This window comes from Dryobates pubescens, chromosome 11 (genome assembly GCF_014839835.1).
Source record: "Dryobates pubescens isolate bDryPub1 chromosome 11, bDryPub1.pri, whole genome shotgun sequence".
Taxonomy (NCBI): Eukaryota; Metazoa; Chordata; class Aves; order Piciformes; family Picidae; genus Dryobates; species Dryobates pubescens.
In genome coordinates, this window is record NC_071622.1 from 37,391,200 (window position 1) to 37,407,951 (window position 16,752).

The 16,752-nt window shown below is 48.0% G+C and overlaps 1 protein-coding gene across 1 annotated transcript in view; it reads right to left on the reverse strand.

The window, feature by feature from the left end:
* ARHGAP29 (Rho GTPase activating protein 29) overlaps positions 1-3,358 on the reverse strand; it is a 28,376-nt gene extending 25,018 nt beyond the window's left edge. Inside the window, exons 1-2 of the mRNA XM_054164989.1 lie at positions 3,318-3,358; positions 2,885-2,957 (exon numbers count right to left, since the gene is read on the reverse strand). Of these exons, the coding sequence (XP_054020964.1) occupies positions 2,885-2,941 (57 nt within the window). The 5' untranslated portion in view covers positions 2,942-2,957; positions 3,318-3,358. The remainder of the gene's footprint in view (positions 1-2,884; positions 2,958-3,317) is intronic.
* Positions 3,359-16,752: the final 13,394 nt, after the last annotated feature.

A 16,752-nucleotide genomic window follows, 5' to 3' on the forward strand; every position in this document is an offset into this window, starting at 1 on the left:
GTTTTTGCATTGCAAAGCCATTATAAAATCCAAAGGCTGGTAAATTCAGCACGTTACTTCTGCTGCTGAGCTAACTCAGCGAGAGGGTGCTTGTTCAAATCATCACGTTTTGAGTTACACAAGATGCTGCCTTCTGTTTTATTTCACACTTTTTATCGGCCACCTAATTCTAAGTCTGCTGGTACCGGTTTTCCCTCCTCTCCACATTGTTTGCAGAGATGAGGGTTATAGCAGCTACCTAAGTGGAGCCTCTGTAACTGTCTGTCAAACACTGGAAGGTTAAAAAGGCTACTTCTCAGCTGTAGCTGCACAGCACTGCTGTGGTCAGGCCTGTGTGAAGCAATGCTAAGCTTTAAGCACACAGAATCAATAAAGTTGGAAAAGACCTCAGAGATCACCAAGTCCAACCTGTCATCCAACACCTCATGACTACAAGACCATGGCACCAAGTGCCACATCCAATCCCCTTTTGAACACCTCCAGGGACAGTGACTCCACCACTTCCCTGGGCAGCACATTCCAATGGCTAACAACTCTCTCTGTAAAGAATTTCTCCTCACCTCCAGCCTAAGAAGGACATCGAGACACTTGAACATGTCCAGAGAAGGGCAACAAGGCTGGGGAGAGGCCTTGAGCACAGCCCTGTGAGGAGAGGCTGAGGGAGCTGGGGTTGCTTAGCCTGGAGAGGAGAAGGATCAGGGGTGACCTCATTGCCCTCTACAACTACCTGAAAGGTGGTTGTAGACAGGAAGGGGTTGGTCTCTTCTCCCAGGCAACCAGCACCAGAACAAGGGGACACAGTCTCAAGCTGTGCCAGGGGAGGTTTAGACTCGAGGTGAGGAAAAAGTTCTTCACTGAGCGAGTCGTTCGTCATTGGGATGTGCTGCCCAGGGAGGTGGTGGAGTCACCGTCCCTGGAGGTGTTCAAGGGGAGATTGGACGTGGCACTTGGTGCCATGGTCTAGTTGTGGGGTCTGTTGGGACAGGTTGGACTTGATGATCCTTGGGGTCTCTTCCAACCTTGGTTATACTGTGATACTAACTTCCCCTGGCACAGCTTGAGCCTGTGTCCTCTTGTTCTGGTGCTGCTTGCCTGGTAGAAGTGACCAACCCCTTCCTGGATGCAACCTCCCTTCAGGGAGTTGTAGATAGCAAGAAGGTCTCCCCTGAGCCTCCTCTTCTCCAGGCTAAGCAACCCCAGCTCCCTCAGTCTCTCATCACAGGGCTGTGCTCAAGGCCTCTCCCCAGCCTTGTTGCCCTTCTCTGGACACATTCAAGTGTCTCAATGTCCTTCCTAAACTGAGGGGCCCAGAACTGGGCACAGAACTCCAGGTGTGGCCTAACTAGTGTGGTGTACAGGGGCAGAATGACCTCCCTGCTCCTGCTGGCCACACTATTCTGATGCAGGCCAGGATGCCATTGGCCTTCTGGGCACACTGTTAAAGATTTTAAACCCCCACAAGGGAAAAGCTTTAGCCTTGTTGCAGCTCAGCATATCATGCACACCAGTTACCAGCTGCACTTTCCTTCCAAGGAGCAGCTTCTTATTTGATTTTACTGGGAATTTGGTAGTGAGCATTCTCCATCTCACCTTCACAGAGTTTTAAGAGGAGTTTAAAACACTAATATTTTTCTTTGCCTACATGTTGACAGTAGAGTAGGAGTAGAGTAGGAGTAGAGTAGGAGTAGAGTAGGAGTAGAGTAGGAGTAGAGTAGGAGTAGAGTAGGAGTAGAGTAGGAGTAGAGTAGGAGTAGAGTAGAGCAGACCAGGTTGGAAGAGACCTTTGAGATCATCAAGTCCAACCTATCATCCAACACCATCTAATCAACTAAACCATGCAACCAAGCACCCCATCCAGTCTCTTCCTAAACACGTCCAGTGATGGTGACTCCACCACCACCCTAGGCAGCCCATTCCAATGGCCAATCACTCTTTCTATGCTACAGCACAACCTGGGCCCTGGAAGAAGAAAAAGTTAGTTTTGTGATGAACATTAGTCTTTAAAGGCCAAAAAGAAGTCATTAAACCTTTAGCTACTAGGTCTAACAGGTCTGATCAAAGTACTCCAGCTCACAAATCATTCAAGTATTTTAAGTATCACAGTATCACTAAGGTTGGAAGAGACCTCAAAGATCATTGAGTCCAACCTGTCACCCAACACCTCATGACTACTAAACCATTGCACCAAATGCCACGTCCAATCCTTTCCTGAACGCCTCCAGGGACAGGGACTCCACCACCTCCCTGGGCAGCACATTCCCATGGCCAATTACTCTTTCTGGGAAGAACTTTCTCCTTACCTCAAACCTAAACTTCCCCTGGCACAGCTTGAGACTGTGGCCTCTTGTTCTGGTGCTGGGTGCCTGGGGGAAGAGACCAACCCCTTCCTGGCTACAACCACCTTTCAGGTACTTGAGGAGAGCAATGAGGTCACCCCTGATCCTTCTCTTCTCCAGGCTAAACAATCCCAGCTCCCTCAGCCTCTCCTCACAGGGCTGTGCTCAAGGCCTCTCCCCAGCCTTGTTGCCCTTCTCTGGACACCTTCAAGTGTCTCCATGTCCTTCTTAAACTGAGGGGCCCAGAACTGGACACAGATAAGTATTTATTCTTTTTCATCTAACCAATTAAAAAAGCCTCTCAAGTACAACTGCAGCAGGTTAGGAAGTACATATCTGAGTGCTAGTCCTGCTGAATCATCACTGCCATTTAGAACTGAGGATACTCTCAAGTATCTGAAACTTGGCAAGCCTTTTTGGCGTGGGGTTAAGTCTTTTTAACGCTCAGAAGACTGCAAGTGGCCCAGCTCTGTGATGCACAGTTTCAGTGGAAATGAAGACCTTTAAAAGATAACATTCCAGGCTGCAAGAGAACATGTTTAGCCTACCCGACTCCTCCGAGATACAGGAAGCCCCAGTGACGAGCCATTGTCTACATCTCCCATAAGGAAGTCTGAAACACTGCCAGAAAAACAAAGAAGTGTGTTATTTCATTCCTTTACCTCACCAAGCAGCTTCAGAACTTTGAGAACAGAAATTCAGGGAGTGCTTCTAAGAGGCTTTAGAAACTCTGCAAACCATTTTTAGAGGTAGTCCTGGATGCCCTGCCGTCCCTCCACCCCCAGCATTTCCTTTGTCAAGATAAACAAACGAGGCGAGCGCCCCAACCAAGCAGCGCGACTCGTCCTGGATGCGGTTCGTTTAGATTAGTTTATCAGCTAACATCAGTCCAAAAGAAAACCAAAGCTCTTCTTGTTATTGTTTAGCCCTAATGTTCCTTCCAACCAGCTCTCTGAACGCTCCTCCTGGATTCCCACTTACATGTTTCCGAAGGTGAATGCCAAAGTCTCAATAGAAGAAAAGACTTCGCTGAAGAGTTCTCTCTTGTTCTCTTCGTTAACTTCTTTGAAGTTCAGCGCTCCAGAGGAAAAAACAAACAGAAAGGGTGGAAGGTGAGATCCAGCAAGCTTACTAGGCCTAAAGACAAATTTGAATACACCACATTTGAATTGAATTGAATTGACCAGGTTGGAAGAGACCTTTGAGATCATTTCCTACAGAAACATTGCACTTCTCCAAACCATTGAGAAAAATACCCCACAGAACGGTTTTAAAGAACATTGCTAAGGTGGCAGACACTAAAGCAAAGAAAAGAGCACCAGGAATGCTTCCCACAAAGAAACTTTTTCACTTCCCCTGTCTGCCTACTGAAGAAGCAGCTGTATGTGGGAACATGATGGTATGGCAAGAGGAAAACAGTCATTGAATCAGTGAGAATCAAAATTACACAGCAGCAACAGCGCAAAGCAGCTCACAACTGTTTCTCCTCTGGGCAGAAGCTTTAGAATTCAGAACAGATCACAGGATGTGAGGAAGGGACCTCTGGAGATCTTGGAGTCCAAACCCCCTGCCAGAGCAGAAGCAGTAGTTTATGGAAGTGCTTCCCCCTGCCATCAAACTGCACCATGGTGTGCAATCCCATGTCTCTGTCCAGAACACGGGATCGCTGTCGTGAGGTTAGACAAACAAAGCTATCAAAGGTAGCAGCCATTGCAAAACCCTTTAATTATTAGCTCCACAGTCTAGCAAAAGCCCCTTGGCTTTGCTTGTAAACCTGGGGAATAAACTTGGCATAACTGCTGCTGTTTCAAAATAGGAAGAGGACCATTCCTTGAGAAGCTAGATGGTTAAAACTGATGGTCAAGATGAATACTTAGTGTGTCAAGACAGAGCCTTAAACACATTTCCATGACCAACTGAAATAATGAGACAACAAGGAGGATCCATCCAGAGCTTCTAGTAACAACTACTGGACAAGAGAAAGGGAGGAGGAAGAAGATAAAAAGCACAACCATTTTGTTGTTACCAACTGAACTCTTGAAGCATGTGCGACCAGGAAACCTTTCGTGAAAGAAGTCACAGGCACTCCTCGGAGCTACAGCTGAGCTCTCTGGATGGAAGCTTTCCACACCATGAGAGTGGACTTTCACATCAGAATTTGTTTTCTAACAGTTTAGGGGTTTTTAAGCAATGCAGCACATTCTAGGTTAGACTGACAGGCATCTGTTTCAGACACTAGAAGGACACACACACAGAGCTAACCACCCCCTGCTTCGCTTTGGCAAGACCTGCGACAGTGTCACGTTCAGGATTCTCCTTACACCTCAAGTACAAACATAGATATAATGGACTGCTTCAGAAGTAGCCAAAGCAAAATCACACTCAAATGTTGCCCATTTTACACCCCTTTGCTTAGCAAATTAAAGAAATAGGCTTTAAAAGTATTCCAAAACTTCCTGCCAGGTGCCTAAACACTGCTGGGTAACAAAGAAAGTACAGTCGGTCATCTGCTCCCTCAGACTTCCTTTGTGAAAGGAAAAGTTTTTACCCAGTAAATTAACACAGATGAACCCGTTGCTTTTTACTGAGCATGCCAACAGGCCTGAGCAACACTTCTCTCACATCTGTGTCTATATACCACAGGGCTGCCTCCCCAACAGCCTGCAGACCTAGAGAAATGTGTGGTCGTAAACCTGTAGAGAACAACAAAAAGTTGCACGTGATGCAACTGCCAGCAGTTTCTGTTGCCACAGCTCACTGCTAAACTAAGGCTTCTTCATTCTTCTACACTTCCTAATTACAGCCCCCCTCAAAAAAATGCTTCTGATACCTGAATGGAGACTTGGTAAAGCTCCACAGACGGCATTCATTTGTTAACAGCTTTGCAAACAGCAGTGGAATTTTTTTAACTGGTTTAAATTGCTGTTAGATGAAAGGCTCAGCTCTCCAGACAGCATGCTGCTGCTAAGCCTAAGCACTGCATTCCACATCGTTAGGCACCAACAGGTACTGCGGGATCGACTGATCGCCAGCCCCCAGCGACTGGAAAAATCATTTGAATGCTGGAATGAACCACAAAGTGTTCCAGAAAGGAACCAATAAACACTGTACATCCAAAGCACTTACCACTGAAACTTTCACAGCTTCATTAGCTGCAGTGTCTTCAGAGAAAGAGCCCTTCTTTCACTTTGCTAACAAGGTATTAATACGGATAAGCTCTCCCTACAGAGTCGCCGCTTCACTTTGCCTTCCTCTTCCGGGAGGAGTTTCATTAAGCTTTACACTTCACCTAGCAGAAATCCTTTACTCTCAGGATCCATCACCAAGGCAATATCCAGTCTCACTTTTTGCAGAACGACCACTTCTCCCCCCCCAAAAAAAAGGGCTGTCCACAGCCTCGGCACTCCAGCGGCATACAAGCGGCTTTCTTCTAGCTTACCACCGCTGGAATGCTGATGTACTTAACATCAACTTTGAAGCATGCACGCTCTTTCCCCAGGACATCCTGACTGCACACAATAGCTACTGACAACAATGAACTACAGTAATCTTTCCATGTCTGGAAATGACAGCTAGCTATCTATAGTTCCACAGATTTCAAAGCGAGTATACAACTTCGCAACACTTTTAAGGAAGACTTCGAACAACACATGAGCTTTAAACCCCCAGAACCTCATGCCTGGGACACAAGCCTGGTTTGCCAGAACGTGCATCTAGACTTCCAAAGCTAACAAACTTGTCTTCGAACTGAGGTGGGTTTGGCAGCCTCAAAAACGCCACAAAACACCGCGGAGTTTCAACTCTCGTGTCATGCCATCAAAAGCTTTCCAAATCTGGTACAGAATAAGCTGGGGAACCAACAACAGCCACGGAGGGTTTGAAAGGCAGAAGACCATAAGCTGAAGCGGCACCTGAGGACACTTCAGCACTTCTGAAACTAGGAAGAGGCAGCTGCCAGCTGTCAAGACCAAAATGCAGCCTGGGCCTTTAAGAGATGATGCTTAGCTCAACCATGGCACACAAGCAGTGCTCTTGTCCCCTTCCAAGCAAATCAAGACAGCACAGGAAACCCAGAGGAAACAGCCATGCTGGAGTCTGCAAGAGTTTGTTTGCTTCTTCCTTTGCCCTCCCCCACAGACACATGCAGGACTGGCCACAGCAAAGCTACCTTGCCAGTTGTCTGTAGAGCCTGGACAAGGCTAACTTACACCAGCCTGCAGAATGTACTCTGTGCAGGCCAATTTTCTTATACCTAATAGACAGATACAGTAATGCTACCATCTGTCTCATTAGACATGCCTTCAGTTCATGCTATTAAGCAGTAAGCAAATGGCTGACTTACTGATACTGAAACACCTTCACAACCAATGTTCAGTCCCTGAACTCCCAACATTGCTTTCAAGAACCTGTCAGAAAAATTTCAAACCCAAAAACCACCATCCAAGCAAACATACAACCCAACCAGGACCAAAAACCCAACTCCCTTTCCCCAAAATGAAGGCTTCCAATATTCATTACCTTCCATTTTTCAAATCATAGGGGGGGGGGGGGGGGGGGGGGGGGGGGGGGGGGGGGGGGAGGAGGAGGAGGAACCTGAGTACAGAGCAGATTGGAAAGAGGCAGCAGAGTATTTGCAGGCTTTCATAGATAAACAGGATCAGCAGGCAGTCCAGGTCCCACTGTTCTACTTTTAGTTCTCTCTGCTATATAATTTCACCAGCCTGTATTTACTGTCAAGTTTGGCAACCTCTCCAACTTCAGCTGTATGCAAGCAAGACAACTCTGAAGAGCTGTTCCCTACTCCCTCCCTCAGTTGTACTCTGAATTTGTATCACGGATGCAGCAACGAGGCTGAAGGTATTTCACCTTGGCAGAGGAATTTAACTTGGATGCAGAACTCTTCGGGAAAAAACCCACAACCATATCTACAAGACAAGTGCAGCTTTCAGCTTTACCAGGGAACTGAATCAGTAGAATGAACACAGGTAAGTCAAAAGGTGCAATTTACAGCAGAAGAACAGCACAGCGTGGGATCAGGAGAACCATGTGCTCCAGCTTCATCAGCAATCCCAAAGACACTCGGTGGGAAAATAGTAACTCTCAGTATGATGGCGTGCCAGACTGGGAAATGACTGCCAGAAACAGAAGTCTAAACAGGTTTGAGGCAAGATGCTTCAGCATGTTTCAGCTCTTCCAGACCAACTGAAGTGTCATTTGAGACACTCTCCACGAGACACTCCAGTAAGCGTTTATAAGTAGCGGAGTCCACGCGAAGAGACCCAGTGAATCGCGTCATGCCCCAGATACAACCACAGAAATGAAGGGCTTTCTTCCCCCCAAAGTTTTCCTGCAACCTCAGTCTAAAATGGTGTCTATGGCATTATGTGTTCTGCCAAACACCATTCCCTCTAGCAAGATTAAGAGAACTTGCCATAGCTACCTTTTCCTTCGATCTGTCCAAAACAAAAGGATTAGACATCCACAGCAGAACTACAAGCAGATTCAAATTGTTACCACTGAAGGGCCCAAGAAGTGGCTGAGGGGCTTGAAGAAAGGGCACAAACAATCACTCATTTTTGCCAATAGTCAAAATCTTCTCCACTGTCTGCACTGCACTGAAATCCCAGCACAACTCGGAGCCAGTCACGAGCCAGAGCGGCAGTCACTAGTTACAATAACCGTGGAGCAAAGGCACTTACTTCTCAAAATAACTAGCTTGCCCCATATGAAGTTCCAGACAAAAACTACATTTGAAACCCCAGCAAAAAGCTCCTCCTCAAACTTAACTCAGTTATGCTTCTGTTTCTGAAGGAGAAAAAAAAAAAAATCCTTTTAAAGAGGAAATAAAAAAATCCTGTGTAAATCCCAGCCCCTTTCTATTTAATCCCCTCCCAAATAAACACCAGAAATTTCCCCTGCCACGTTAATCTTCTTCCTAGCCATAAATCTGGGCAGAGATACAGAGTGCTTCCACATCTTTTTATAGCTCTGCCCTCCAATGACAAGAAACAGATGAGTCAGATGAACTTTTTTCAGGGTGTCACATTAACACAGCCTGGGAAGGCAGAGGAAAAAGGACACCGGTTCTGTCCGACCGGCTCCTCACATTCTTGCAGCTTCCTGCTTATTCAAAGGTTTCATTCCTTGTAGTGAAATGACCACAGCTGAAAGCCTGGAGTGCATGCATCACCAACAGGCCACCCTGAGCAGAACCCGAGGCCTGACGTGCCCCACGGGGCTGTAACTCATCACAACAGGCTGTGTTTTCACTTCAGCTACCTCTGTTCCAGCAGTGGCACCCTTGATTTTGAATGCAAACATGAGGCAGTGTGACACAAAACCCAAATGGGTGCTAAAGACAAACTGCCTTCACCTTTACCACAGGTGATGCTGGGGAGAGGCAGGCTGTCTGCGGGGAAATAGCAGTGAAACCTTTGAGAAGCAGGATTCAAGTACTGGTTGTAAAGAGCTGAAACGCTGTAGCTCCTCACTTGCACCTCCAGGCACATGAGGAACACCACATGGCTGAGCAAACACTGATAGGCACTACTTAAATTTTCATAGGGAAGCACTTGTTCAGAACAAATAAGGCAGGCCTGACTGAGATCACCTCCTTCAGTGAGATCCAGAGCTCCCTCTCCTTGCAGTTAACTTGGGAGCTCTACAAGGCCAGTTCACCAGAGTGAGCTTGTCTTTGCACTAGCCAAGGAAGCACCAGGCAGTCAGCCTCTCCCTTCTAGGTACAGAACATACGCTGCTTTAGGAGACAGATTAGTGACTCAGTGAGAAATCAGTGAGAATGCTATCAACAGCAATCGTATGCCAAAGTATTTTATTCCATCAGAAATCACATTGCTCCAAGCTGGAAGAACAGCTCTGCATCAGATCAGCACTGTGCACCTTACCATCACTGTACCCTGGGTCCCAGAGCAGGAGTCCTAAAGTTCAGATTTTTTTCAGTACTGTCAAACTACAGCCAAGGAGAAAATTATTCACAGAGTAATGGGGGAAAAGAGGGAGGGAAAAAAAGTCAGACTTGGGATTAGTTCCAGCTCAAGGATAAAGAGAGTCTCTACAACAAAATCACCTTTTTCCTTTGAGAAGTTTCTCATCATACAAGATCATTGCTCAGACAGGTCAAGCCAGCGATGGCTGAACAGACTTTTGGGACACACCTAAAGTACAGGGGTACAGCTTGGCCCACTTGAACATGTGTGACACAGAACTGGAAGACATGACTGCACAGCTTTTGTTTCAAGTGGTATCCCTACAGTAACAAGTGGAGCTACTGTCAAAATCCTGCAGTCACACAACATGCACAGGGCTCTCCTAACAAATCTCATCACTTCCTTTTCCTTTCTTCTTTCCATACAGAAAATACTGCAATCCACCCCCCCCCCCAGGGCTGTACTCTACAAAGCAAATTTTAGTAGCTAATCTCAAGGGCAAACACTAATTGTATGAACTGAAGCCTGGGGTGAGAGGGGAGCTAAGAATTTGTGAGTAACAGAATGGCCAAAAAAAAAAGGCATAGTACTAAAGTAAGTGATTGGAGCTCTCCTCAGCAGCTTGGACCCCCACAAGTCCATGGGACCAGATGGAATCCATCCTAGGGTGCTGAGAGAGCTGGCAGATGTGCTGGCCAAGCCACTCTCCATCATTTTTCATCAGTCCTGGCTCACTGGAGAGATCCCAGAGGACTGGAAGCTGGCCAAGGTGGTGCCCATCCACAAGAAGGGCCGGTTGGATGAGCCAGGGAATTACAGACCTGTCAGCCTGACCTCAGTGCCAGGCAAGATTATGGAACAGGGCATCCTGAGTGCAATCACACAGCACTTAGAGGATGGCCAAGGGATCAGGCCCAGCCAGCATGGGTTTAGGAAGGGCAGGTCCTGCCTGACCAACCTGATCTCCTTCTATGCTCAGGTGACTGCCTGGTAGATGTGGGGAGGCCTGTGGATGTAGTCTACCTGGACCTCAGCAAGGCCTTTGACACCGTTCCCCACAGCAAACTCCTGGCCAAGCTGTCAGCCCCTGGCTTGGATGGGAGCACACTGCGATGGGTTAGGAACTGGCTGGAGGCTGAGCCCAGAGAGTGGTGGTGAATGGTGCCACAGCCAGCTGGCAGCCAGGCACAAGTGAGGTGCCCCAGGGATCAGTGCTGGGTCCTGTGCTCTTTAACATCTTTATTGATGATCTGGATGAGGGGATTGAGTCCATCATCAGTAAATTTGCTGATGACACCAAGCTGGGGGCAGGAGTTGATCTGCTGGAGGGTAGAGAGGCTCTGCAGAGGGACCTCGACAGGCTGGGCAGATGGGCAGAGGCCAAGGGCATGAGATTTAACACATCCAAGTGCCAGGTTCTGCACATTGGCCACAGCAACCCCATGCAGAGCTACAGGCTGGGGTCAGAGTGGCTGGATAGCAGCCAGGTAGAGAGGGACCTGGGGGTGCTGGTCGACAGTAGATTGAACACGAGCCTGCAGTGTGCCCAGGCAGCCAAGAGGGCCAATGGCATCCTGGCCTGCATGAGGAACAGTGTGGCCAGCAGGAGCAGGGAGGTCATTCTGCCCCTGTACACTGCACTGGTTAGGCCACACCTTGAGTCCTGTGTCCAGTTCTGGGCCCCTCAGTTTAGGAAGGAGGTTGACTTGCTGGAACGAGTCCAGAGAAGGGCAACGAAGTTGGTGAGGGGTTTGGAACACAGCCCTGTGAGGAGAGGCTGAGGGAGCTGGGGTTGCTTAGCCTGGAGAAGAGGAGACTCAGGGGTGACCTTATTGCTGTCTACAACTACCTGAAGGGAGGTTGTAGACAGGCAGAGGTTGGTCTCTTCTCCCAGGCAGCCAGTACCAGAACAAGAGGACACAGTCTCAGGCTGCACCAGGGGAGGTTCAGGCTGGACGTTAGGAAAAAGTTCTATACAGAGAGAGTGATTGCCCATTGGAATGGGCTGCCTGGGGAGGTGGTGGAGTCACCATCATTGGAGGTTTTCAGGAGAAGACTTGATGGGGTGCTTGGTGCCATGGGTTAGTTGTTTAGGTGGTGTTGGATTGGTTGATGGGTTGGACACAATGATCTTGAAGGTCTCTTCCAACCTGGTTTATTCTATGTATATTCTATGTAAAGCAATTTCTTCTCACTTCCAAGAGAAATGAACAAACCCTAAACCAGCCATTCAAAGAACCAGGCAGAAACAGGTGCATGTATGAAAATCTATGAACCACTTCATCTGCCCAGGGTTCAGTGCAACTGACACCGGGTGATGGAACTGTGTGGACCGAGAAGGCTGCAAGTAGTCTGAAGGACTGGGTTGTACAGTTCGACAGTGCCCAATTCTCAGCTTCAGGAGCAGAAGAGTAGGAGGGAGAACACATAAGTCTAGAGCTGGAGATGGTTCAGCACTAGAACTCCAGAAAGTGACCTGGAGTTTATTACAGACTTCAGCTCAAACAAAAATGTACAAAAAGGACAAGAATGATGAAGTCTATGAATGATCAACGTGGGGAGAGAAGGAAAGTGATTCCACTGCTTTACTCTGTAATGGTAACTTGGACAGCGATCAGTTTGGGGCACTGCCTATCACAAGAGAACTTCATAATGTGTGAAATCCAGGAAGGACAGATATTCACAGTATCACAGTATCACCAAGGTTGGAAGAGACCCCAAGGATCATCAAGTCCAACCTCTCCCAACAGAACTCACAACTAGACCATGGCACCAAGTGCCACATCCAATCTCCCCTTGAACACCTCCAGGGACAGCGACTCCACCACCTCCCTGGGCAGCACATTCCAATGATGAACGACTCTCTCAGTGAAGAACTTTTTCCTCACCTCGAGTCTAAACCTCCCCTGGCACAGCTTGAGACTGTGTCCCCTTGTTCTGGTGCTGGTTGCCTGGGAGAAGAGACCAACCCCCTCCTATCTACAACCACCTTTCAGGTAGCTGTAGAGGGCAATGAGGTCATCCCTGATTCTTCTCTTCTCCAGGCTGAGCAACCCCAGCTCCCTCAGCCTCTCCTCACAGGGCTGTGCTCAAGGCCTCTCCCCAGCCTTGTTGCCCTTCTCTGGACACCTTCAAGTGTCTCGATGTCCTTCTTAAATTGAGGGGCCCAGAACTGGACACAGGACTCAAGGTGTGGCCTAACCAATGCAGAGTCCAGGGGCACAATGACCTCCCTGCTCCTGCTGGCCACACTATTCCTAATGCAGGCCAGGATGCCATTGGCCTTCACGGCCACCTGGGCACACTGCTGGCTCATGTTTAGGCAGCTGTGAATCAGCACCCCCAGGTCCCTCTCTGTTTGGGAGCTCTCCAGCCACTCTGACCCCATCCTGTAGCTCTGCATGGGGTTGCCGTGGCCAAAGTGCAGCACCTGGCACTTGGACTTGTTGAATGCCATCCTGTTGGACTCTGCCCATCTGTCCAGTCGGTCGAGGTCCCTCTGCAGAGCCCTTCTACCCTCTAACTGACCAACATCCGTTCCCAACTTGGTGTCATCTGCAAACTTGCTGATGACTGACTCAACCCCCTCATCCAGATCATCAATGAAGATGTTAAAGAGGATGGGGCCCAGCACTGATCCCTGGGGGACACCACTGGTGACTGGTCGCCAGCTGGATGTGGCACCATTCACCACCACAATTACTGCAGGAGTGTTTGGGAACATGATCTCACCAAGCTTGATAGAATTCAATTCACTTGCATATCACAGAGCCAGTTCTCCTCAACATTTCTTTCATTTCAAGACAGAGCAGTCGCACGTTGTCCTACATCCAAGGAAAGCAACAGGGGGTGGAAGGTACACAGCAATCTTACCACAGCACTTAAGCAGGGAAACAGCTTATCTAATGTGGATGTGAAATTATGTTCACTAACATGTAACCTGTTCTCATGGGCAACTGTGCCATTACCGCTGTGCAGGCATAGTTAACCCTTCCCGAGATCAACAAGACAAGCAGCAACCCCTCAGGGATACCCTCTGCACTTCTACTGTTATGTACAGCTCTCTACAGCAAGTTCAGAAGTTGTGGAGTTATGATCCTGTGATCTTTTCAAACACCAGGGACAGATCTGTGGGATATCTGTCACACCTACACATAGCAGGAAGAAAATTCCAAGTGGGCTGCTAACACCTCTAAAAATCAAACAAACTGGCAAACCCATCTATCAATAGGAAAAATCCATGGGAAGTTCTGAAGAGTACAAGGTAAGAGAGTCATGCAGCTAAATACATTAGTATTTTAACTGACACTTCTACCTTACTGAATCAGCAATAAGGTAATCATGGGAATATCCTCAAGTGGCACTGAGGGAGGTCTAGACAGGATATTATAAGATACTTCACTTCACTGAAAGGGTTATCAAACACTGGAACAGGCTGCCCAGGGAGGTGGTTTAATCATCATCCCTGGAGATGTTTAAAGGATGTGTAAATGTGGTGCTAAGGGGCATGGTTAAGCACCAGACTTGGTAGAGTCAGAGAATGTTTGGACTTGATATTAAAGGGCTTTTCTAATGGAAACAACTCCAGGACTCTATCAATTAGGAGACAAGGAGAAAAATTACATTATGCATCTCTGAATGAAGATGTTCCACAGAAGCTAACTCAGGCATGAGGGGGAGATTTAACCCTGCTCAAAGCATTCTCCATGTCACATGGAAGAAACTGTACTAGTTCCACAGCAATACACTAGATTTATTCCCAAGTAGGGAGTGCTGCAGCTGATGGAGAGAACAAAGCAGCTATGGTTCGTGGGGCTACAGCAATCGTGTGTGCTTCACCATTTGCATTTGTCTGACATAGCAGAGAACTGCAGCAGTAAAGACCAGAAACAGAATGCAGCAACACATATGTCTGCAAGACTTTCTTTGTTGCTCTTGACACCTTTCCCCTGCTTACGAGCTCTTTGTGGAGCTTACAGCTGGGAGGCCATTCAGATGATTCGGACTGCTCATTCAGCTGTTGCTCCACTTGCTACAAACACAACATCCCCCAGAAACTCATGTAACTGAGCAAAGGCTTTTGGCACAGCTCCAAGTGGGCACATGGAAGGTTTATTATTCTGTGATGCACACAAAGAAAAGATCAAGATCAAAGGCTTGTTGTGCTTGGTGGGTTTGGGTTTTTTTCATTTGGTGTGAGTCTGTGGCTAGCTTCACATAAGCAGAATTTTACTGCAGGAGAACAAGCTATTCAATATTACTTTCCACTCAGGAAAGGTGTTTTCAGACAAGCGTTAAGATATTGCTCTTAAAAGCCCTTTTTGTCTGTATAGAATAGACCAGGTTGGAAGAGACCTTCAAGATCATCGTGGCCAACCTATCATCCAACACCACCCAACTAAACCATGCAACCAAGCACCCCATCAAGTCTCCTCCTGAACACCTCCAGTGATGGTGACTCCACCACCTCCCTGAGCAGCCCATTCCAATAGGCAATCACTCTCTCTGTGCAAAACTTCCTCCTAACCTCCAGCCTAAACCTCCCCTGGTGCAGCCTGACACTGTGTCCTCTTGTTCTGGTTTGTTTGCCTGGGAGAAGAGATCAACCTCTGCCTGTCTACAACCTCCCTTCAGGGAGTTGTAGAGAGCAAGAAGGTCTCCCCTGAGCCTCCTCCTCTCCAGGCTAAGCAACCCCAGCTCCCTCAGCCTCTCCTCACAGGGCTGTGCTCCAAGCCCCTCACCAACTTTGTTGCCCTTCTCTGGACACGCTCCAGCAAGTCAACCTCCTTCCTAAACTGAGGGGCACAGAACTGGACACAGGACTCAAGCTGTGGCCTAATCAGTGCAGTGTACAGGGGCAGAATGACCTCCCTGCTCCTGCTGGCCAGGATGCCATTGGCCCTCTTGGCTGCCTGGGCACACTGCAGGCTCATGTTCAGCCTGCCATCGTGCTACCTATAACTCCAAGCCTGAGTCAGCCTGGTGAGCAATTCCCATTTCCCAGGATGATGAAAGTCATTAATTCCTTACCTTTTACTTTGGCAATAACTGTTCCTGCAGCACTGAGGATATCAACTGAGTTTAAAGCTGGGTGTTTGTTTATCACTGCTTTCAAAACACGGAGCAACTTCCCCAGACGTTCATGCACGACCTGAGGCAGGCCATCCTGGTCTTCTGGGGAGGGAAAGGGAAAAAAAATAATGAAGAAAGAAGAGGAAAAAAAAAAAAACCAAGAAGAAAGAAGAAATAAAGAAAAAAAAAAGAAAAAAGAAAAAAAAAAAAAAGGGAAAAAGAAAAAGAGACAAAAAAACTACATTAAAACACTGAATTAATGCCCAACCACGTGACAAACCACTTAGATATTATTCAGCTCCACTGAGGTCTAGGCCATATAGAAGCTAAGCCTGCTTAGAACAAAGAAATTCTTACCCCCAAAACCATTCCTCTGATTTGCCAGCAGTTTACTCCCAGTGCTGTTTGCTGTTCACACCCAAACTCATGTCTCCCCAAAATGGAATAGAATAGACCAGGTTGGAAGAGACCTTCAAGATCATTGTGTCCAACCCATCAACCAATCCAACACCACCTCAACAACTAACTCACGGCACCAAGCACCCCATCAAGTCTCCTCCTGAACACCTCCAGTGATGGTGACTCCACCACCTCCCCAGGCAGCCCATTCCAATGGGCAATCACTCACTCTGTATAGTTCTTCTTCATAACATCCAACCTCAACCTCCCCTGGTGCAGCCTGAGACTGTGTCCTCTTGTTCTGGTGCTGGCTGCCTGGGAGAAGAGACCAACCCCCACCTGGCTACAACGTCCCTTCAGGGAGTTGTAGAGAGCAATAAGGTCACCCCTGAGTCTCCTCCAGGCTAAGCAACCCCAGCTCCCTCAGCCTCTCCTCACAGGGCTGTGTTCCAAACCCCTCATCAACTTTGTTGCTCTTCTCTGGACTCGTTCCAGCAAGTCAACCTCCTTCCTAAACTGAGGGGCCCAGAACTGGACACAGGACTCAAGGTGTGGCCTAACCAGTGCAGTGTACAGGGGCACAATGACCTCCCTGCTCCTGCTGGCCACACTGTTCCTGATGCAGGCCAGGATGCCATTGGCCCTCTTGGCTGCCTGGGCACACTGCAGGCTCATGTTCAGCCTACCATCGACCAGCACCCCCAGGTCCCTCTCTACCTGGCCGCTCTCCAGCCACTCTGCCCCCAGCCTGTAGCACTGCATGGGGTTGCTGTGGCCAATGTGCAGAACCTGGCACTTGGATGTGTTCAATCTCATGAAATGAAGCAAGTACACTTAAAAGACCTGAACAACAAACCACCAACTCTACACCAGTGCCCCAAGGTTTCTGACTGAAGCCACCTTTTTGTCCTGTAAATTCATCAGCTACCATTTTGACAGCTGCACGTCACCCAAAACCCCCTCAAAAGCAGATTTGGGCCATTCATTAAATACTACTT